The following is a 20500-nucleotide window of genomic DNA, read 5'->3' as shown; positions in this document are numbered from 1 at the left end:
AAGAAAATTCCTCCCAGGGAGTGAGGGGAGGTGGCTCTGCTAAGAGGATTTAGAACCAGAGATGTCAGAAGGATGGTGCTGATCCCATGTGATAATGAGACTAACTTTTGAGCTTATCTTGTGAAATTAGCTTGACTTTACAAAACACACAGGCTTTATTAAAACACCAGTGTTTGTTGAACACTTTCTATAACCAAGTCCAAGGAAACAGTAATCAAGTGCAGTCCTGGAGAACCAAGAGGGAGGGGCGTCCAGGCAGAGGGAAAAGCATCCCCACGGCCTGACAGATGGTCAGGGAACTGCCCTGAAATGTCACTGTTTCTAAAAGCTGTGACAGGAAGTTTGGACTGGGCAAGATTTTTGTTAGAGCAAGTTCTCTAGAGCCAACTTTTACCGAAACTCTTAAGACTCAGCTCGAGCCTATCTCCTTGGGGAAGTCTTGGCTCACATATGCATGTCCCCTGAGCTCCTAGGTACCCTGTGTTTGTATTTTTCACAGCACAAATCCTTCTATATTGTAATTGTTGGGCTCTTTCTTTCCACCAAATCATTAGCTCCCCCAGGGCATGGATTACATGAGTGACAGCCCATTCCTGAGGACTGTCAGTACAAGATGCAGTTAAATTGATAAGTGAATAAAAATTGAAGTGGCCACTGAGAACAGATGATTCTTTTAAGAGCTGGTTTACACGAGGCAGGATTACACTGCAGTGTGGTATGTGCTATCACAAAGATGTGCAGAATGCCACAGAGCAGATCAGAGGCACCCTTCTCTCAGTAAGGTAGGAGGTTTAATATCCTCATTCTCAGTATATGGCTGTAATATCGGCCACAGAAGCCAGCTCTGCAGTAAATAAGTACTAGGCAAAAATGAAAAAATCTTTTTAAAAATACACAAAGGCTAGGTTTATATATAATAAGATCAGGATTTAAAATGCTATTTAACCTCTTTAAAAATACACACACACACACACACACACACACACACACCATATATATTGACCGGGAATCGAACTATGACCTCCAGGTTCATGGACTGGTGCTCAACCACTGAGTCAAACTGGTTGGGCTATTTAATCTCTTTTCATCCTTCAGATTTGGGCTCAAGCATCACTTCCATGGGAAAGCACTCATTGCCCTGCCTGACTAGGTCCCACTCATTGCCCTCCCCAAAGGCTCCCATCATAACACTTATCTTGGTTATAATTGCACCTGTATTCACAATTCTTTGATTAATGACCATAAGCTCCACAGGGCAGGGGCACTGTTCAGTTCACCATTGTATTCCTATCATCTAGCAGAGGCACTGGCACAGCCAAGTGCTTAAGAAATATCTGTCCAGTGAATAATTGAGGTAACCAGTTCATGCAAATAGCACATGCATGCCACAGGAGCCAAAGAATTCTATACAGCCTATAGTAGGATTTCAAGGGAGAATGGGATAAAATGATTAACAAGCCAATTCACTTAATCATAAAACTAAATAATGATAAATTAATCACAACACATTGACACCTTAATTTATAAAAACTTACTTTTCTGTTTAGAAATATAAAGGCTAATCCTACCAAATAAATAGGGAATATGCTAATTGACCAGCACACCCTCACAAAAATGGCAACACCCACAGCCAATAAGGAGGGAATATGCTAATTGTCACACTCTCAAAGATGGTGGTGCCCACAGCCACAAGATGGCAGCGCCCAGTCCCCTCAGCTGCACTGGGGTGGCAGGCGTGTGTGGCACAGCCAGGCCCACCCTGAGGCGGGCCCAGCTGCTCTGCACACCTGCCTCTGGGATCCCCCAGTCCCCTCAGCCCTCCAGCCCCCCAGGGCTGGCCCCAGGCACAGGCAAGCCTCAGATGTCAGCTTCCCAGCTGCCCAGGGTGGGTCGAGGTGCAGGGAAGCCTTGGATGGCAGCTGCCCAGCCACCTGAGGCTCAGGCAACCAGGTCTGGCTGAGGCTTGCACTGCTGGCAGTGGCAGCAGCAGAGTCGTGATGGGGGCATCACCTTCCCTTGATCACTAGGTCGCCTCCTGCCCTTGAGGGCTCCTGCATTGTGAGAGGGAGCAGGCGGGGCTGAGAGACACCCCCGCCCCCTCCAGTGCATGAATTTTCATGCACCGGGCCACTAGTAATATACTTAGAATAAAAAATGATGGCTTCATTTTTTTGATTACCAAATAGCCTTCACTTTTCCAAAATGTTTTCTAAAATTTATGCAATGGAAGCACTTTTTATATAAGACAACCTACACTCTATTAAGTTATTCTAACTCCTCTATGCTGAGATTACACAGTGTCTTTTTGAAGAGAGATTTCTACCTCTGGGGATCATGATCATTTCAGCAAGAGTATAATCTAGTTTACTGTACTGAGCTACTTAACATTTATTCTAATAAGGGACACACAGGTTACATATGGATAATCTGATCACACTCCTGACATGTTTAAACAGAAAATATTTTGTTTAAATAGCTAGCAATGCCCCCCAATAATCAGTGAGCAAAGGGGGAGCTAATGGCCTGCCTGCAAAAACTGCTGAGCAACTGATAGCTTCAAGCATTCAACCTAGCAGTTGAAATCAATTAATCATTCCTTATAACTGGAACAGAATATAATTAATTATGTTAGCTTGGCTGATTCAAGTTTAATTCCACTAAAAAATCATTATAAAAAATCATTATGAATATAGGCCATTATCATGAATTATTGCTAGAATAAAAACAGTAAAGAATGAATTTCTAAATGAATCTTATTCACATTTTTAAAAAACCTTTCTAATATAAACACTGGGAGAGCAAATAGTATAATGAATCCCCAAGTATCCATTACCCAGCTTTAACAATTATCAACTCACATCAATCTTGTTTCAACTATATTCCAACACACTCCCCAATTCTAACTCCTTATTTCTAAGTCCTAAATAACGTATCATTTTTAAAAAATACATTTTATTGATTTTTTACAGAGAGGAAGGGAGAAAGTGTTAGAAACATCGATCAGCTGCCTCTTGCACACCTCCAACTGGGGATGTGCCCACAACCAAGGAACATGCCCTTGACTGGAATTGAACCTGGGACCTCTCAGTCTGCATGCCGACACTCTATCCACTGTGCCAAACTGGTTAGGGCCTAAATACTGTATCATCTTAAACATTTTAATTTACATCTCTAAAAGGGCTACTTATAAAAATGTAACCATCACCACCACTAAAAATAACTGTAAAAATTCTTAAAATCATCAAACATTCAGTTATTTTTCCTATTTCCCCAATGGTCTCATCTTTCAGTTTGTTCACATCAGGATCCAAATAATTCTATGTTATATTGGTAGATATATCTCTTAAGTCTCTCTTAATCTTTTTCTTTGCAATCCCATTGTTGAAGAAACAGTCATTTATCCTACAGTTTCCCAGTTTGGACTTTTCCTATTGAATCCCTTTATTGCATTATTTAACATGTTCCTTTGTTTCCTACATTTCTAGTAAAGAGATTATTAGATTCAGAGGCTTGACCAGGATCAGTTTTGACTTTTGGCAGGACTGCTTCAGAAGTGGCAGATTTCCATTAGCAGGCACAAAATGTTAGACTGCTATCCCTTTGAAGTTATTAAAAGTCACTGGTGACCATTGTCCGAATCCATTAATTGTTGGAGGGTAAATGGTGATAATCTATCACTCTCCAACTTATCAGCTATGATATTCCTTTAGGATCATACTCCAAAGGTAACTATGATTTTGTAAACTATCATTAACTCGTGGTGTAAAATAGGAGCTTCAATCTCTTGCAGATGTTATCCTTACTGGTGCTAAAATTAGCTTAGCTTTGGCTAATGGGAACATCAAGGTGGCTCCTGAATCTTCTTCATCTAAATTTGCTTCCCTGCTTTCTGGAGATTTTTTCTAGGCTCTTCTTGGGTATTCCTCTCCCTAGATCTGGAATTAGCCTTTTATCCAAAGATGTCCAAAGCTAATGAAGTCAATTAAGGAGGACTCTTCTATCAATACTTTTGTTTCTAATGAATTCATGTGGTTGTGTACCTGTGAATTTGTAAGCATGGAGCACTCAGATTTAAAAGAAAAACATTGACTATGTGACAATATGCTAATGGTGGAAGTAATCTTATATAGTTTTGGAAGGAGCATAACTTGGTACATCTAGCTGGATGACAATGTCATAATTTTTATCAATGACATTTAAAAAACCTTTAATTAACCCAACAATTACATTTTCAGGAAATATCAGGCTTAGGATTTCCCTTGTAGGATTTTTTAAAATAATAATCTGAAAACCCAAATGTCCAAACAACAGGGAATTGGTTAATTTTTAAATGTACAATGCATTCAGGGAATAAAGTATTTAGTCATTAAAATTATGTAGATGCCTTTAGCCACATGCATAGAAAAGTGTATTGAAGACTATATTCCAAAATCTTAACAGTGCAATGGCTGTTCTCATGTTGCCAGTGCTGGTTTAGAATTTGGCATCCCTGGGCCTGTCTGCCAAGTCAGATACTCCTCTTTCGCTTTCCAATTTCATTTTGTTTTTATCTTTTCTCCAGTACTCCTTGTCCATGTTTTTTTCTTTCTCCAACTGCTGTGATTATAGTAGAGATTTTAAGAGGGAGCAGAGGCTAATAAAAATTTTGCTGAGCCCTCCATTTTTACCTATCATCTTGTTGCCTTTTTATAGGAGAAAACACTCCAAAGAGCTTGTCAGCTATAAAACATATGAATTTCTACTAAAAATAGTGCATATATGTTGTGTGCGTGTATAAATATATGTGTGTGTGTGTGTATCACAATATAATACGATAGTACAGAACATACTTATATGCTAATAATACAGAAACAATAATGCAAAACTAAACTGGTAATAAATAGAAAAAGAGATTCAAATGGAAGTTGTTTTTAATCAAGAATATAAAACCAGAAATGCTGAAACTGAATCCCGTGATCATGTTTTGTTACTTGGAAATCAAACATGGTTTTCAAACAACTATGATTTCTTAAAATTTTAATAATTTCTCTACAGATGAACTATCTCTGGTAGCTGCTTAAAACTATACCCAACTTGCTTTCTAGTATTGGGAGACCTGACCCTGTAAATCTGAATCATGAACATTCCCTCTTATACCACTTAAAATGGCTGTCTAGTTTTGTAATGCTCTTGCTACAGTTACTCTCTTAGACTTCAAAATGATTAACCAAAAAAAGAAAAAAGAAAACATAAATACATAACACATAGGCACACAGACAACAGTGTGGTGATAGCCAGAGGGAAAGGAAGGGCGGCGGGGAGGGGATTGATGAGGGAGACGGGGGGGGGGGGGGGACGGAAAGAGACTTTGCCTGGAATGATGGGCACACAATGCAGTGTGCAGATGTTTTATTAAGTTGTACACATAAAACCTGTATGGTTTTGCAAACCAAAGTCACCTCAATAAATACAATTTTAAAAAAAAGAAATAACAAGAAATTAAAAGCCTTCTCAAGCACAAGCACCCACAATTGCATAGCTGCCAAGGATACTAATCCCATTCTTAGAGAAATAATAACAGTAAGTCTTAAAATGTACAGACCATAGAAAGAGATGTCAGGATTTATAAGAGGAGTGGTTTGCTCAACTTGGAGAAATCTTTAGTTTTTACTAGCCTGTGAATATGACAAAAATAAAGTTCCCAAGCACAAAGTGCTGAAGACACCCCAGAAAACAAAACTGATCAAGATAGTTTGTCTTCCCCTTAAAGAAGTCCTTTACCAAACTATATGATATTGCCTGATATTAAAAGAATTACTAAGTCCAGAAACTGTAATGTCTGATTTTACTGATGATTTTGTTTGTAAGTTGCCTGAATTTAGAAAACTGAAAAAATTTCTAAATAAAATCTAAGCATTCAATTTTAAAAACAACCAATTTGCAATCATCTGAATTAATCAATAATGAAGGTTTCATGAACAAACAAAACTAAACATAATATACATTTTAATGTTTCTAAATTAAATTAACTAAAAAGTAGGGCATGTTTATTCATTAAACAAATACTACTTACCTATAACTGGGCTCAATTTAAAAAAGGAAAAAGAATTGGGGGCACATTATTCTATGCAGGGCACCATTGTGGGCTTATAATTCTTTTACTAGATAAGACTGAAATGTCAAGTTTTTCCTTATTTTCTATAAGTTTGACAAAGTAGGAAGATGAGACTCAAAAATTTAAAATATACTTACTAGTTGTTTTTTTTTTAAAATTAGGCATTTAGCAAACTTTGCAAAATATATACTGGTAAAGTAGGTTCTCAAATAACATCGTTTCTTCAAAATTTCACTATAACTTTGATGAGATGTAGGACTTTAACTCCAGTTTATGTCAATTAACCTCTGGTAAAATTGGTTTCATTATACATCGTTTTGCTTTAAACTGCAGAACCTAGGGACCAAGTTAAGTGAAGATTCAATGTCAATAAGACCAGTTTCCAAAATGCCAGCTCTTCCATCAAGAACACTTTTAAACACAAAAGAATAGTGACTGGAAATAATGTAAAGCAACTGAGATTATTTCAGTGTTTTGAAAATGTTCAGTATATAAATACAAAGATACTTAATCATAGTTTTTCACATGGACTCCTAACTAGAGATAAAGATATCTATACTTGGGTGGAAAGAGACAACCCTCTTTCTACTTACCAATCTCTTTCCTTTAGCAAGAAGTTGCCTGTGGGAAGCTTCTTTTGGAAGTTCTCAGAGTGCAAGAGAATGGAACCTTCAAGTTGATTTCATCAAGTCTATTTATTAATGCATTTCAAGTTTCAAAAAACCTTACATCTTTGCACAATACTTTATTTTTTGCATTTTTTAGTAAAAATTTCCAAAGTGAACAAAAAGATACTGTATAAAACACAGTGGACATTAAACTGCAGTAGTATTAGATCTCATTTGTCTTGATCCTTTTGTTTTACCACATCTTGATCTGTCGTGGAGAGTTCAGTGCATGTATCTCTTTTCAGAAAACATTTAACTTAGACTCAAAATAAAACAGGGCAGTGTATACCTGCCAAAACCTCACCACAGGATAACATTACAAGCAAAAAATGTACATGTTCCAAAGTCTACCACACTCAAGAAGTTACTAAGAACTCTTGCAGAATAAAAGTCACCATTTTAGAAATGCAAACCCACTTCCAACCTTTGCACAGTCCAAAAACAAAGGCATTTAAATGATTTAAAAGCAATTACATACATATCTACCTACTTGTTTGTTTAGAATTATTTATAGTCTATCTGGGATTTCATGTACAAAATTTGTCTCTAAATCATGTACAAAAGGCTGTATTTTGAAAAAAGTCACCATGTACTGTACAAGTTTACAAGGAAGAGTTCCCATTATTTTCTCTAGCATTTTTGGCCTTGCTGGCTTGCGTCACATTATGAGAATGATTGTGTAAACCTTATACTCTTAAGAAAAAAAAAGGAAAAAAAAGAAGCCAAAACACAAATTTTTTCAACTTTCCCTAAATTTGCCTCCTACATGAAGCCAGGAAAATCATAGCTATTTATGTCTAATTTAAGTGATGTAGTTGGAAACAGAAGCAATAAATATGTCACAAGCTTAAAATATTCCTGTAATGCCCCCTTCCATTTCTGCATAGCAATAAGCCTGTTAATACATTAAATGCTTTTGCTTTCTTTCTTTAAAAAGCCAATTATTTACATCTGTTTAAAAAATAATTTTGGAATGGGCCATTGTGCTGTTTCACCTCCACTGTTAAAATATTTTAGGGGGAAAAAAACATCAGAAGGCCTATCTACAACTTAGTAGTTGAGCAAATCGCTCTTCTTTAGTGGTTACCAATGGTCAGTAATGATATACAGAAAAAATTGTTCAAATATTTTGATTAAAAAAAGACAACTTTTCTTTTCCATATCAGACAAAAATCAAAAGCATAATTAGCATACTTTAGATATATGGAAACACAAATAAGAGGTTACAAAAAGAATAATTTCATTGACATAATTTCTACTGAATCATGAATAAAATGTCACCTATCAATTAAAAAATGAAATTGAATTAGAAAGTTTAAAATAAGCAGAAATCAGACACTTACATAAAGAACTCTGAAGTAGTATGCTGCATATGTCCAGTTTGCACAACACAACTGTGTTCTTCAGCATAGTCACTCATGTGCTCTTAGCAGCCATTTGATAAAGACAAAATGAATATCAGAACCAACTCCATCATAAGAAAAAGATAAATTGATTCTCATTTCAAAACTACCTGTGTAAAGCATTACAGAATCCTGGACCACTGAATACCACCATTCTCTGTTATCCTGAGTATGTCAATTAAACAGTAATTTTTCATTAAGAGCAGAAAAATTTTATAATACAAAGAAACATCCATATTGCAATTTCTGTTTACAATTGCACACAGAAGTACAGTGTACGTAAGAAATACATGTCTGATATAACAAGGTATGTACATTGGCAAGTGATGTCTCCAATGTTGAGGTTGTCGAGCCTCCTAGCCTTGACTGGCAGTTGAAAAATATATATATATATTTCAATTTGTGATAAAAGTTTATAGAGAGCCAAGTTTGCCTGCATGTGAAGAAAATGCAGCAACGAAGAACAGGGAACACAGGGCACACAATAATATTCTAAGATTTTGTGCCATTAGGTTAAAAATATCTGTCCATAAGAAAACTGGGTTCCTTTTCCACCCCCCACCCCCAAATTGGAATTTTCAGGCTTTAAAATTTAAGTAATTCCACCTGGTCTGAGGACATGATCTCTTGCCATTTTTTTCTTTGACTGTTAGGGTTTCGTTTTGGGGATGTCTTAATAGGTGTCTCTTTGGAGTGAAGTTTCCCATTGTAGGCACTAGGAAGAACCAAGGCAAAAGCTGCAGTTAACGTCTCATGTGTCCCATTTGATAACTCTCCCGGGGCCTCTGACGCGGGGGTTGTTGAATGGGCTGTGGAGGTCTCCTCCTCTTTAAAGTGCCTGCGAGTCACAAACAAAAGTGAGACAGATTTACTGTGAGCTTCATACTCTTTAAAAATAAAGCTGCCATATCAATGAGAAAGGCTCTAAACTGGTACTATCAAATAGATTTATAAGTCATATATGTAATTTTAAATTTTCAGAAACTATAATAATAAAAAGTAAAAAATAAATACATTAAGTATTTTTTAAAATATATTTTGATTGATTTCAGAGAGGAAGGGGGAGAGAGATAGAAACATCAAAGATGAGAGAGAATAATTGATTGGCTGCTTCCTGCATGCCCCACATTGGGGATCAAGTCTGCAACCCGGGCACATGCCCTGATCGGGAATCAAACCATGACCTCTTGGTTCCTGAGTCAACATTCAACTTCTGAGCCACACCCGGCTGGGCACATTGAGTATTTTTTATTCCACTGAATCCAATATAGCCAAAATATTATCATTTCAAGACATGATGGATAAAATAATGAAATATTTCATTCTTTTTTATATAGTAAGCCTTCAAAATCTGATATGTCTTTTATATTTACAATTTCAACACATTTCAATTAAGACTAGCCACTCTCAAGTGCTCAACAACCACAACTTGTTCCAGGGGTCCTCAAACTTTTTAAAGTGGGGGCCAGATCACAGTCCCTCAGAGAGCTGGAGGGCCGGACTATATGAACTACTAATTCCTACTGTAACACCTCAGCTGCGCTCACTGCCCAAAAAACCTGGCGGGCCGGATCAGACTCCTCTGCGGGCCACATGTGGCCCGCGGGCCGTAGTTTGAAGACCCCTGTGTTAGACTAATGAATTCTGAGGATAAGATTCATGACAAAGAAATTACTGAGTGTCTTTGAGCAAATGACTTAACCTCTTTGCAACTCTAATGCCTTGCCTATAAAAACAGAGAAAATAACGAACTCATATAGTCTATATGTGAGGATGATATGGTAGTGAATGTAAAAATGCTTAACACTTTTTGTGAGAGTTCAATAAGTGGTGACAAGGGTTTTGTGGGGTTTTTTAAGTTTTAAAGGTAGAATTCGCTTAAAGTGAAAACAAGTACAAGAATTGTTCCAATAAATGAGACTATAATTGGTAACTCATCTAAAATGTGTCATGAGGCCCTTATAAGTGCCTAAGTAACAGACAAAAAATTCCAGGGGGCTAAACATTGTAAATTTATGAAAAGCAATTATATAAAAATCAAATTTCCTCTGACCACCCCCCCCCCCCGCCCCCCCAAGATACCACTGAGTTCTCTTGCCCCAAGATAGGTAAATGCAGGAAAACAACTAAGGGGAAATGGAGAGCATTGTAAGAAACCCCCTATTTTAATCTGCCTTCTGTAGGGTAGTGAATTTGGCCTAAAGCAAGGGGTGTCATGAGGAGTCTGTGGGAGAGAGAAGAGGTAACTGCTGTCCTTTAGCTCTGGTTCTCCTCTGGCATTGCCTTGGGATAATGTCTACCCAAAACCAACAGTGAACAGAGGGCTGGTGCAGGAGTCAGAGGGTAGCATAAAAGTCACAAATACCTTGGGAAAGGTGAGGGAGAAATAAAACAGACTAAATAACCTGGAGCAGTTGCTCCCTACTCTTTTCTTCTGTAAATCCCTGGAACTCATCTAAACCCTCCCTGAGAGGGAAAGAGAGTTATTTTCAGAGATGAAGAATGGTCATTAGGTGACTAAAAGCCTCCACCCTAAGACTCTTTCACAGACTATATTTCCCCATAAGCATCTTCCCTAGGGAAAATGAGCTTATGTGCCAGAAATCACTGATAAACATGAACATTAAAAACAATAACAGAAGCATAGCTATTAGAATAGGACCAATAATCTAAAACAAAAATAGAAAGTTTTAGAATATGAAAAGAATACAAACCTTGTTCAAATTGTCTTACCTGGAAGAGGTTTAGGAGGAGGCAACTTTGGATTACTACTTGGAGTATGAACACTGCATATCTTAATAAATCCAGCCATTAGCATGATCAGGGCAATTCCCATAAGCAATACTGCCCACCAATTATCCTAGAAATAAATAATTTTCAATTTTAGAATATTTATCTATATATATAAAAGCCTAAGCGACCAATAGCTATGATGCGCAATGACCACCAGGTGTCAGGTGCTCTGACCAGTAGCTATGATGTGCACTAACCACCAGGGGGTAGACAATCAATGCAAAGCTGCCTAGCTGAGGTGATTTGGCAGCTTTTATTCTCAGGTGACACACCCAGAACCAGAGAAGAGGGAGCCGGATTTCAGGGTGTTTCACCCGAGAACTGTCCTCTCATAATCTGGGATCCCTTGGGGAATGTCCAAGGGGTGGTTTCAGCACGATCCCCACAGGCCAGGCTGAGGGATCCTACTGGTGCATGAATCCATGCACTAAGCCTCTAGTGTTATATAAAATACAGAATAGAATATATTACATTTTAATTTTTAAAGAACATTTGTTGGCTGGAGTTCTATAGCTATCATATATAAGCACATACATATGATTTTTTTAAGTATAAAAAAAGTATAAAGGAGAAAACAAAAATTACCCATAACTTCACTTCCTAAAGGAAACCACTCAAACTTATTTTCCTGTCAGTCTCTTTCTATATAGCTATGTCAAACACATGGATATAGTATATACTGTATTTTTCAACGTTGTTAAATATTTTCTGGTTTAAATATTTCCCCTTTTTTGGTCTACTGCTCATATAGACTATGCTATGTTTGCTTTTATATGCTCCACTGACTTGAAAGTATATTACTTTAAACTCTACTACTGGACGGATTTTTATACTCTTTCTAGTTTTTCTACTCATCAAAGTTAAGACTAAAGTTTTACCTTTTTGACGGCCCTTTTTCCTATTACTGTACTTCATTTGCAACTTGAGACCCAGTCAACTGTTGTAAAATTATTTTAATATATCTTAATTTTCATTCTATTATGCATATATATCATAGTGTCTGTTTTACAATACATATATATTAATTTATCTAAAGGTTAATGGTCTTTTTAATATGAAAAGTGGACCAAATGGGAAAGGGGGGAGGGGAGGGACTTGAGCCTATATACATACATACATACATACATACATACATATATATATACATACATACACATATATATATATATATATAAACCTTTATAACCTTATATATATATGTATGTATTAGATGCCTGGTGAAATGAGATTCATGCACTAGAGGGGGGAGGGGGAGCCTCAGCCATATATTAGATGCCCAGTACAATGAAATTCATGAACTGGAAGGGAGGGGACGGTCCCTCAGCCCAGCCTGCCCCCTCTCACAGAACGGGAGCCCTCAGAGGCAGGAGGCAACCCAGCGATCAGGGGCAGGCAACACATCCATCACAACTCTGCTGCTGCCATGGCTGGCAGCACAAGCCTCGGCTGGCCCTGGTTACTTGAGCCTCAGGTAGCCCTGGGCGGCTGGGAATTCTCTATCCAAGACTTGCCTGCGCTTCGGGCGTTGGCTGGGAAACCGCCATTCAAGGCTTGCCTATGTCTTGGGCTGGCCCTAGGTGGCTGAGCTGCCAACATTCAAGACTTGCCTGTATGTCCGGTATTGGCTGGGCAGCCGCCATCCAAGGCTTGCCTGCACCTCAGGCCAGCCCTGGGTAGCTGGGAGTCTGAGGGGACTGAGGACTCCGGAGGCAGGCACCCTGTCGGGCTGAGGGTACTGGGTGCCACCATCTTATAGCTGTGAGTGCTGCCATCTTTGAAGATGTGGCAGTCAATTAGCATATTCCCTACTTATGTGCTGTGGGCATAGTCATCTTTGTGCGAGTGTGATGGTCAGTTAGCATATTCCCTCTTTATTAGATAGAATATACATCACACAAATACATATGACATATATGTGTGTGTGTGTGTGTGTGTGTATATATATATATATATAATTCCATTTGTGTGCTTTTATAAATAAATTTTCTTATAATGACATGAATAGTGTCTGAAGAATATACAAGAAACACATTTTGAGACGATTATGCTCCAGAGTAAAAAGAAGGCATTATTTTCAATATATTACTCTGTCAATTAAAAAAAAAAAAAGAAAGAAAAGCCAGGCCAGAGTGGCTCAGTGATTCAGCATCAACCTATGAATCAGAAGGTCACAGTTCAATTCCTGGTCAGAGCACATGCCTAGGTTGTGAGCTTGGTCTACAGTGGAAGGGTGTGCAGGTGTGCAGGAGGCTGATTGTTGATTCTTTCTTATCATTGAAGTTTCTGTCTCTCTCTCTCCCTTCCTCTTTGAAATCAATAAAAATAAATATTTTAAAAATTTCGTTTAAAAAAGGACACTTTTCAAAAGGAAAAAAGAAGAAGAAAATTTTTTACTTACAAAAATTCATAGTTCTGTGACTTTTTGCAGGGACTCCCTCTTCATAAAACATCAATCTGTACCCTTCTACCTCTACTAGTCCGTAAGAACTTAGCTTTGGCATCACATCTTTAAAGAGACCTTCCCCAAATAGTTTCTCCTATTTTCTATGAAAACATCATGAAGAACTGGAAATACATTTCAACGTGCATGCTTGTCTTCTCTACCCCAAACTAGACTATGAGTTCCTTAAATTTATATACACTGTACTACAAACTCAGTACCTAGCTCACAAAAAAGTATGTACTAATTAGTTATTACAGTTGAGTCAGTATCCCAAATACTCATTTTTTGAAACAGTACTAACAGCTCAGTTATTATTTCTACAATGTCTATAAAAATTGTGGTTTTGACAGCTCTGATGCTAGCTTTTCAGTACCTATATAGAATCTTGAAAAAAAAAATGCAAGAAATATGGCAGTAAGAAAAGCAGACTGGAATGATGACTGTATTTAATAATAGTGATAATAACTTTGTAGAAAAAAAAAAAAGTCAAAAGAACCTACTCTCAGTTCAGATCAACAGATATTTACTAAAACATGGCCCCCAGGTTTTTGAGAACTTCCACTGTTCCTTCTAACAGTGTTCTTGGACTTCCTCCAAAATTTTTAGGTAACTAAACATCTCAAAAACACAAAGCTTGAGATATTTTAATGACAATGATAGCTTTTCAAAGTTTAATATCTAGGAAAATAGAATATCTTGGATAGATTAATAGCAAGAAAAACTAAACAAAACAATGGTGTATTTGAGAGTGTTAGTAAAGTATGGCCACCTTTGGTAAAAAGAATTTTTAATGCTCCCTTTAAAAAAAGAATTATCAGTCCTAGTTTGTTTGGCTCAGTGGATAGAGTGTAGGTCTGAGGACTGAAATGTTGCAGGTTCCATTCCAGTCAGGGGCACATGCCCCAGCTGTGGGCTCAATCCCCAGTGGGGGCCATGCAGGAGGCAGCCATCAATAATTCTCATCATTGATGTTTCTATCTTTTTCCCTTCCTTTCTGAAATCAATAAAATAAAGCTATATTTTAAAATAATAATCTATATATATAAAAGCCTAAGAGATCAACCAGTTGACCAGTTGCTATGAAGCACACTGATACCAGAGGGCAGATACTCAATGCAGGAGCTTCCTGCTGGTGGTCAGTGCACTCCCACAACCAACCTCCAGCAGTGGCCAACGTCCTACAGTCCCTCTCCCTGGCTGGCCACCCGATTGGCCCTGATTGGGCTGGCCCACCAACCTCCCACAGTCCCTCCCCCCGTACTGGGCAAAACAGCCCAATCAGCCACAATTGCTGGCCAGACTGAGGAACCCCAACTGCACACAACTTCGTGCATCAGGCTTCTAGTAATAAATAAACAAAAAGAATTATCAGAGTGTGTTAAATGCTAAATCATATGTCTTCTCTTTTACATACAGTACTATAAAATTAGGGGAAAGAATACCAATCAGGTTAATAAATGTAAAATATGTGTTCTAAATCAAAAGATCACAATTTGTCCACTTGTCAGAGTCTGAAAGAGCTACCATTTATCCAACAAACAATTAATGAGTATAAATTATACACCAAGCTCATATCTTTCATAGATACAGAAGTGTTAAGTGAAACTTAAAAAACAAAGAGAAGGCATTCAAAAGTTTATTTACCAATCTAATTTGTTATGTATCAATTATAATAGGTTTGTTATTTAATAATCTAAATAAAAAAAAAAAGACCTATAGGATAACAAAATGATAAACCAGGTGTTACAAAAAACTGTGAGGGAAAAGGGACAAGACATGTACTCAAGTTTCTTCAGACATAAAATAATCTCTGTTGTTTCTAAAGGTCCCCAGAAAAAAAGTCAACTATCTAATCTTTTCAGTGAATGTTCCAATGTTTAACTCTCACTCTCAGCAAACAAACTAGAGACTTCCTATGGGTCACAAAACCATGTGGGACCCACAATTCCTTGAGGTGATACTGATTATGCCATCCTGCAAGACAGAAAGCTTCCATTCTATCCTTCAGAAGATACTATAGTCTGGACTTGGACTAAATGTTCTATTCTTCAACACCCCATGTGCCACCCCTCAACACCAATCTGCCAAAATGAAAGCAACTGGGTACTAATCTTTCCATTTCTTCAGCTCTGTCTGAGCTGGCATAAAATACCACTGAAATCTAAAAAACATTATAGCCTCCAAGTGAATGTGCACAATTTTTATTCTTCCCATATAAATAATGGCATTTAAGAAATCTGCTTCACTCATCTAGCAAATGTATAATGAATCCTTACCATATGCTAAGCCCTGTGACAATACTGTATCTCTGTTGTTCATGTTTCATGAGCTATGTGGCAATGAAGGACTTTAGAGAACCATAACAATCTTCTATTTAAAACATATTAGAATGACAAAGTAGAAATTTTCTGTTACAAGTCTTTTCAAAAGTAGTCATTACATAGCACAGACTGGAAAAAATGGTTCTCAAACTTTAGCAAGCACCATCACCTACTGACTAAGTGAGTCCAGAGTAGTTTAATAATTTGCATTTCTATTAAGTTCCCAGGTGATGATGATGATGCTGGTCAGGGGACTAAACTCTGGATCCACTGCTCTAAGTCAGAGGTTGGCAAATATCCTATATAATAAAGATGTAATATGCTTATGGTCATTATGCCATGAAGTGTAATGACCGACTACATAACGACCAGATCACAAATCAGCAGGAGGGTGGGGCAGCGAGCTATAAGCGGGTGGAAGAGAGCTACAGGAGGAGGCAGGGCAGCATGCTATGGAGGGCAGGGGACAGAAGGCGCTACGGGGGGCAGGGCAGCAAGCTATGAGGGGGGGGTGGAAGGAGCTTCAGGAGGGAAGGGCAGCAGGCCGAGAGCTACTAAAGGGTGGCAGCAAGCTACTGGCGAGCTACTAGTGCACAGATTTGTGCACAGGGCTACTAGTTTCCTATAAAAGACCAAGTAAATAAATATTTTAGGCTTTGTGGGACCATTACAGTCTCTGTTGCAACTATTCAAAGTGCAAAAGAAGCCATAGACCATATGTAACCAAATGGTGTGGCCATGTTCCAATAAATTATTTATGGGCACTGATATCTGAATTTCAAATATTTTTTAAAAGCATATTATTTTTATAATTTCTTTTGATTTTTTAATAAATATTTTTAAAAGTGAAACCATTTTTAGCTTGTGAGCCATACAAAAACAGGCAATGAGCTCAATTTGGCTCAAGAGCCATAGTTTGCCAATCCCTGGTTAGATGATTGGTTCTCAATCCTGGCTCCTCATCAGAAATACTTAACGTGCCATCCCAAAAGATTCTGAATTAATGGGTCTAAACCCTAAGGTGATTCTCATGTACAACCAGGAATAAGAGCTACTGCTCTTAATGTTCCCCCAAGGGACTTCTTAGGATATTTAAGGTTTAATAGGCTTACATGAATAAAGATTTCTGGGATCAGGTAAGTTTGAAAACAAAGTTTAAAAAGTTTTTTTATTGCATTATTTCTAATAATATTCTTACAAATCTCTAAGAGGGGATATAATAATCTGTTTAATTTGACCACTAGACCCACAGATCTAGTATTCTATGAAGCAATTGGAAACACTGCTCTAAATCTTTCATAAAGAATACCAGATACTAATACTTAATTTCATATAAGTATAGTAAAATATAAGAGCAGAAATTAATTTAAAAATTGAATAAAGTTGGTTACTATCAAAACAAAAATTTTTAGAAGTCCAATTCCTATAAATCTGGACAAATTAAAAATTCAAAAAGCCACAAATAACGGGCAGTTATTTTAAAAGGGAGAGGAAACTATAATGAATCTGAAGAAAAAAAAAATGAAACTACAATGAAATCTGGGGGGAAAAAATCAAGGTCAAAGATGGTTTCTACAACATCAAACAACTCAATAAATGTAGAAAATCTGAACACATCAATAACTCTGGAAGAAACTGAAAATAGAATTATCAATGCCATCAAACCCCATTTAAAGAAAATGAGATAATAATAATACAGGGTCTCAATACTGGTGAATGCTCTCAAACTTTCAAGAACTTAAAAGGATTTTAGCATTATCTACTGGACAGATAGATACACAATAGGCATTCAAGAAATGTAGTAAATAAAAAAATGGCATAGGACCTAAATAAACACTTCTCGAAAGGAGAACAAGAGGCATATGAAAAAATGCTCAAAATCACTAATCATCCAAGAGATGCAAATCCAAACAACAATGAGGTACCACTTCACACCTATAAGAATGGCTATCATCAAACTGATCAACAAACAAGTGCTGGCGAGGATGTGGAGAAAAGAGAACCCTCGTGCACTGTTGGTAGGAATGCAGACTGGTGCAGCCTCTGTGGAAAACAGTATGGAGTTTCCTAAAAAAATTAAAAATGAAACTTCCATTTGACCCAGTAATCTCACTTCCAGAAATATATCCCAAGAAATCAGAAACACCAATGAGAAAGAACATATGCACCCCTATGTTCATAGCAGTGCAATTTACCATAGCTAAGATTTGGAAACAGCCTAAGTGCCCATCAGCAGATGAGTGAATTAAAAAATGGTGATACAGATACACAATGAAATACTACGCAACTGTAAAAAAAAAAAAAGAATTCTTACCATTTACAACAGCATGGATGGACCTGGAGAATATTATGCTAAGCGAAATAAGCCAGCCAGAGAAAGATAAGTATCATACGATCTCACTCATTTGTGGATTATAATAAACAACATAAACTGATGAACAAAAATAGATCTGGAGACACAGAAGCATCGAACAGACCATCCAACTTCAGAGGGATGGCAGGGGAGGGTTGGCAGGAGAGGGAGGTAGGAGGGTAAGAGATCAACCAAAGAAATTATATGCATAGAAGCATAACCAATGGGCACAGACAATAGGGAGTGGGGGAAGTAAAGGCGGGACTGGGAGGATGGGCGCAGGCTGGAATAGGACAAGGGGGAAAAAGGGACCTATGTAATACTTTTAACAATAAAGAATTTAAAATAAAATAAAAATAGAGTAAACGTATTTTTGAGAAATATATTCAAAACACTGTCGAAAACAAAGTAAAAGTCCATCATTTCCATGATACCAGTAGCAATCACTACTACTAAGATTCTTCCTACTTTACCTAACCTACACGAGGAGAAAAGATGCAACAATATATAACAGAAAGGAGACAAAAAGCTACCAGGGACCACTGAAAAAAAAAGTGAGTGAAACTAACCCCATTTCTTGCATACCTTCTTACACCAAAGCATCCCATATGACTAACTGAAAGGCCACTTTCTGGACATGATAAAAGACCAAAGCATGAGCTATTAATGTAACAAAATAAGTACATGCCCGTATTGTGGGCTCTATCCACAGGAGGCAGGCAGGAAGCAGCCAATCAATGATTTTCTCTCATCATTGATGTTTCTCTCTCTCTCTCTCTCTCTCTCTCTCTCTCTCTCTCTCTCTCTCTCTTCGATGTTTCTCTCTCTTCTCTTTGATGTTTCTCCTCTCTCTCCTCTTTGATGTTTCTCTCTCTCTCTTTGACGTTTCTCTCTCTCTCTCTACTCCCACACCCCCCCCCCCCGCTCTCCTTCTCCCTCTCCCTTCCTCTCTGAAACCAATAAAAATATTAAAAAATAAAGATAACTAAGTTAAAAGAATTGCCCAACTATTTGGTTTAATTTCTAAGTCTCCTAATTCCAACTTTAATGATCCCCCCATCACATAACCATCACATATCTAAAAGCCACATATTATTCTTTCTATGTATAATATAATAAACACCATTTAATGCTGGAGATAATTCCAAATTTGTTATTGTAGAATGTTATTATTCTAAGAGTACCCAAAAGAGGGACAATCCTCACAAACAACTTTTTGGTGTGCTTTTGAGGCATATTCAGTCCTGAACACACACACAAAAGGTGAGAAATAATTGGAAAGGGGAGAAAGAGGAAGAGCTGACTACTAAGTCAATTTCCAAAGCAAACTCTTTCAGTTTGGGTATAGCATATTATCAAGTACATCACTTGCAAGCTTTCTACTTATATTTTAATGTAATCATTTAGAAACATGAATATTTAAGTGACTTAAGGTAGTCATTCTCAGAAATCTTCCAAGAAAATTTCAGGTAATTTAACATCTGTACAACTTAGAGAAATGTGGGCTTAAAAATATTACAGTTCAGTGGATTTACATTGCAATGAACATCCATAATCATTAACAAATCTGAAAAAGGCTCTGTATCTGATCTTACCCTGTTCAACATTCCAATCACGGAAAAAATGAAGACCCAGAAATTATATTGAAACACCAGGAAAAAAACTTCAAAAAAACACCAATTTCTCTTTCATCTCTCCTGTTCAGCAAAGTAGAACCCACAGCTGGCTGTCATATTGAGACAAGGGAGAAATAAAAAAAGCAAGCAGGGCTTTCCAAAACAACTCCCATGCAAATGCCCTAAGCATATGGACCAAAGCAGGAAGTAACCCATCAGGACACTAACTAAGGAGAAGAGTAAAACAGAATGACTCCTATCACCTACCAACCATTCTATGAACAATATACATGCAGAGATTCTGATCACTTGAGAAGAAATTAATACCCAGGAATATTTGAAATTTAAAAATCATTCTTGAGATAAATTCATTCCAATAAACAGAAAAGTGATTTTCTAATAACACTGGTGACCTCTGACCAAGTAAAATTATGATCAAAACATTTTAAGATAAGGATTCTTTATAAATAAAAACAACTTACCACAATCCATTCAGCAATGTTTTCATAGAGCTCTGGACTAAAAATTGCTTTTTTAAGCCTAGCTAAAGGTCCATCAGCATCTACTAATCTGCACCGCATGAAAACATCACAGTAGCCTCTAAAATCATTGCAAGGGGATCCAGGTTGCAGGGTGATGGTTCGACCCATGAAATGCTTGTTCCATTGCACAGACCCAGTACTGGCACAAGTTGATAGGTCCACTGGAAAAGAAGTACCACATATAAATTGAAGATCAGATTTTCTAGGGGCTATTTGGGGAGAAAGGAAGGAGGAAGGAACTGCCTAAAATCATTATAATGACATGTT

General features: G+C 37.4%; 1 protein-coding gene across 1 annotated transcript in view; it reads right to left on the bottom strand.

The window, feature by feature from the left end:
• Window positions 1-6770: 6770 nt before the first annotated feature.
• ADAM10 (ADAM metallopeptidase domain 10) overlaps window positions 6771-20500 on the bottom strand; it is a 145266-nt gene continuing 131536 nt past the window's right edge. Inside the window, exons 14-16 of the mRNA XM_084873324.1 lie at window positions 20174-20394; window positions 10899-11025; window positions 6771-9003 (exon numbers count right to left, since the gene is read on the bottom strand). Of these exons, the coding sequence (XP_084729450.1) occupies window positions 8909-9003; window positions 10899-11025; window positions 20174-20394 (443 nt within the window). The 3' untranslated portion in view covers window positions 6771-8908. The remainder of the gene's footprint in view (window positions 9004-10898; window positions 11026-20173; window positions 20395-20500) is intronic.

This window comes from Pipistrellus hanaki (genome assembly GCF_964339955.1).
Source record: "Pipistrellus hanaki genome assembly, chromosome: 1".
Lineage (NCBI taxonomy): Eukaryota > Metazoa > Chordata > Mammalia > Chiroptera > Vespertilionidae > Pipistrellus > Pipistrellus hanaki.
Note: the sequence above shows the minus strand (reverse complement) of the source record. Positions and strands in the feature narration are given on the sequence as shown.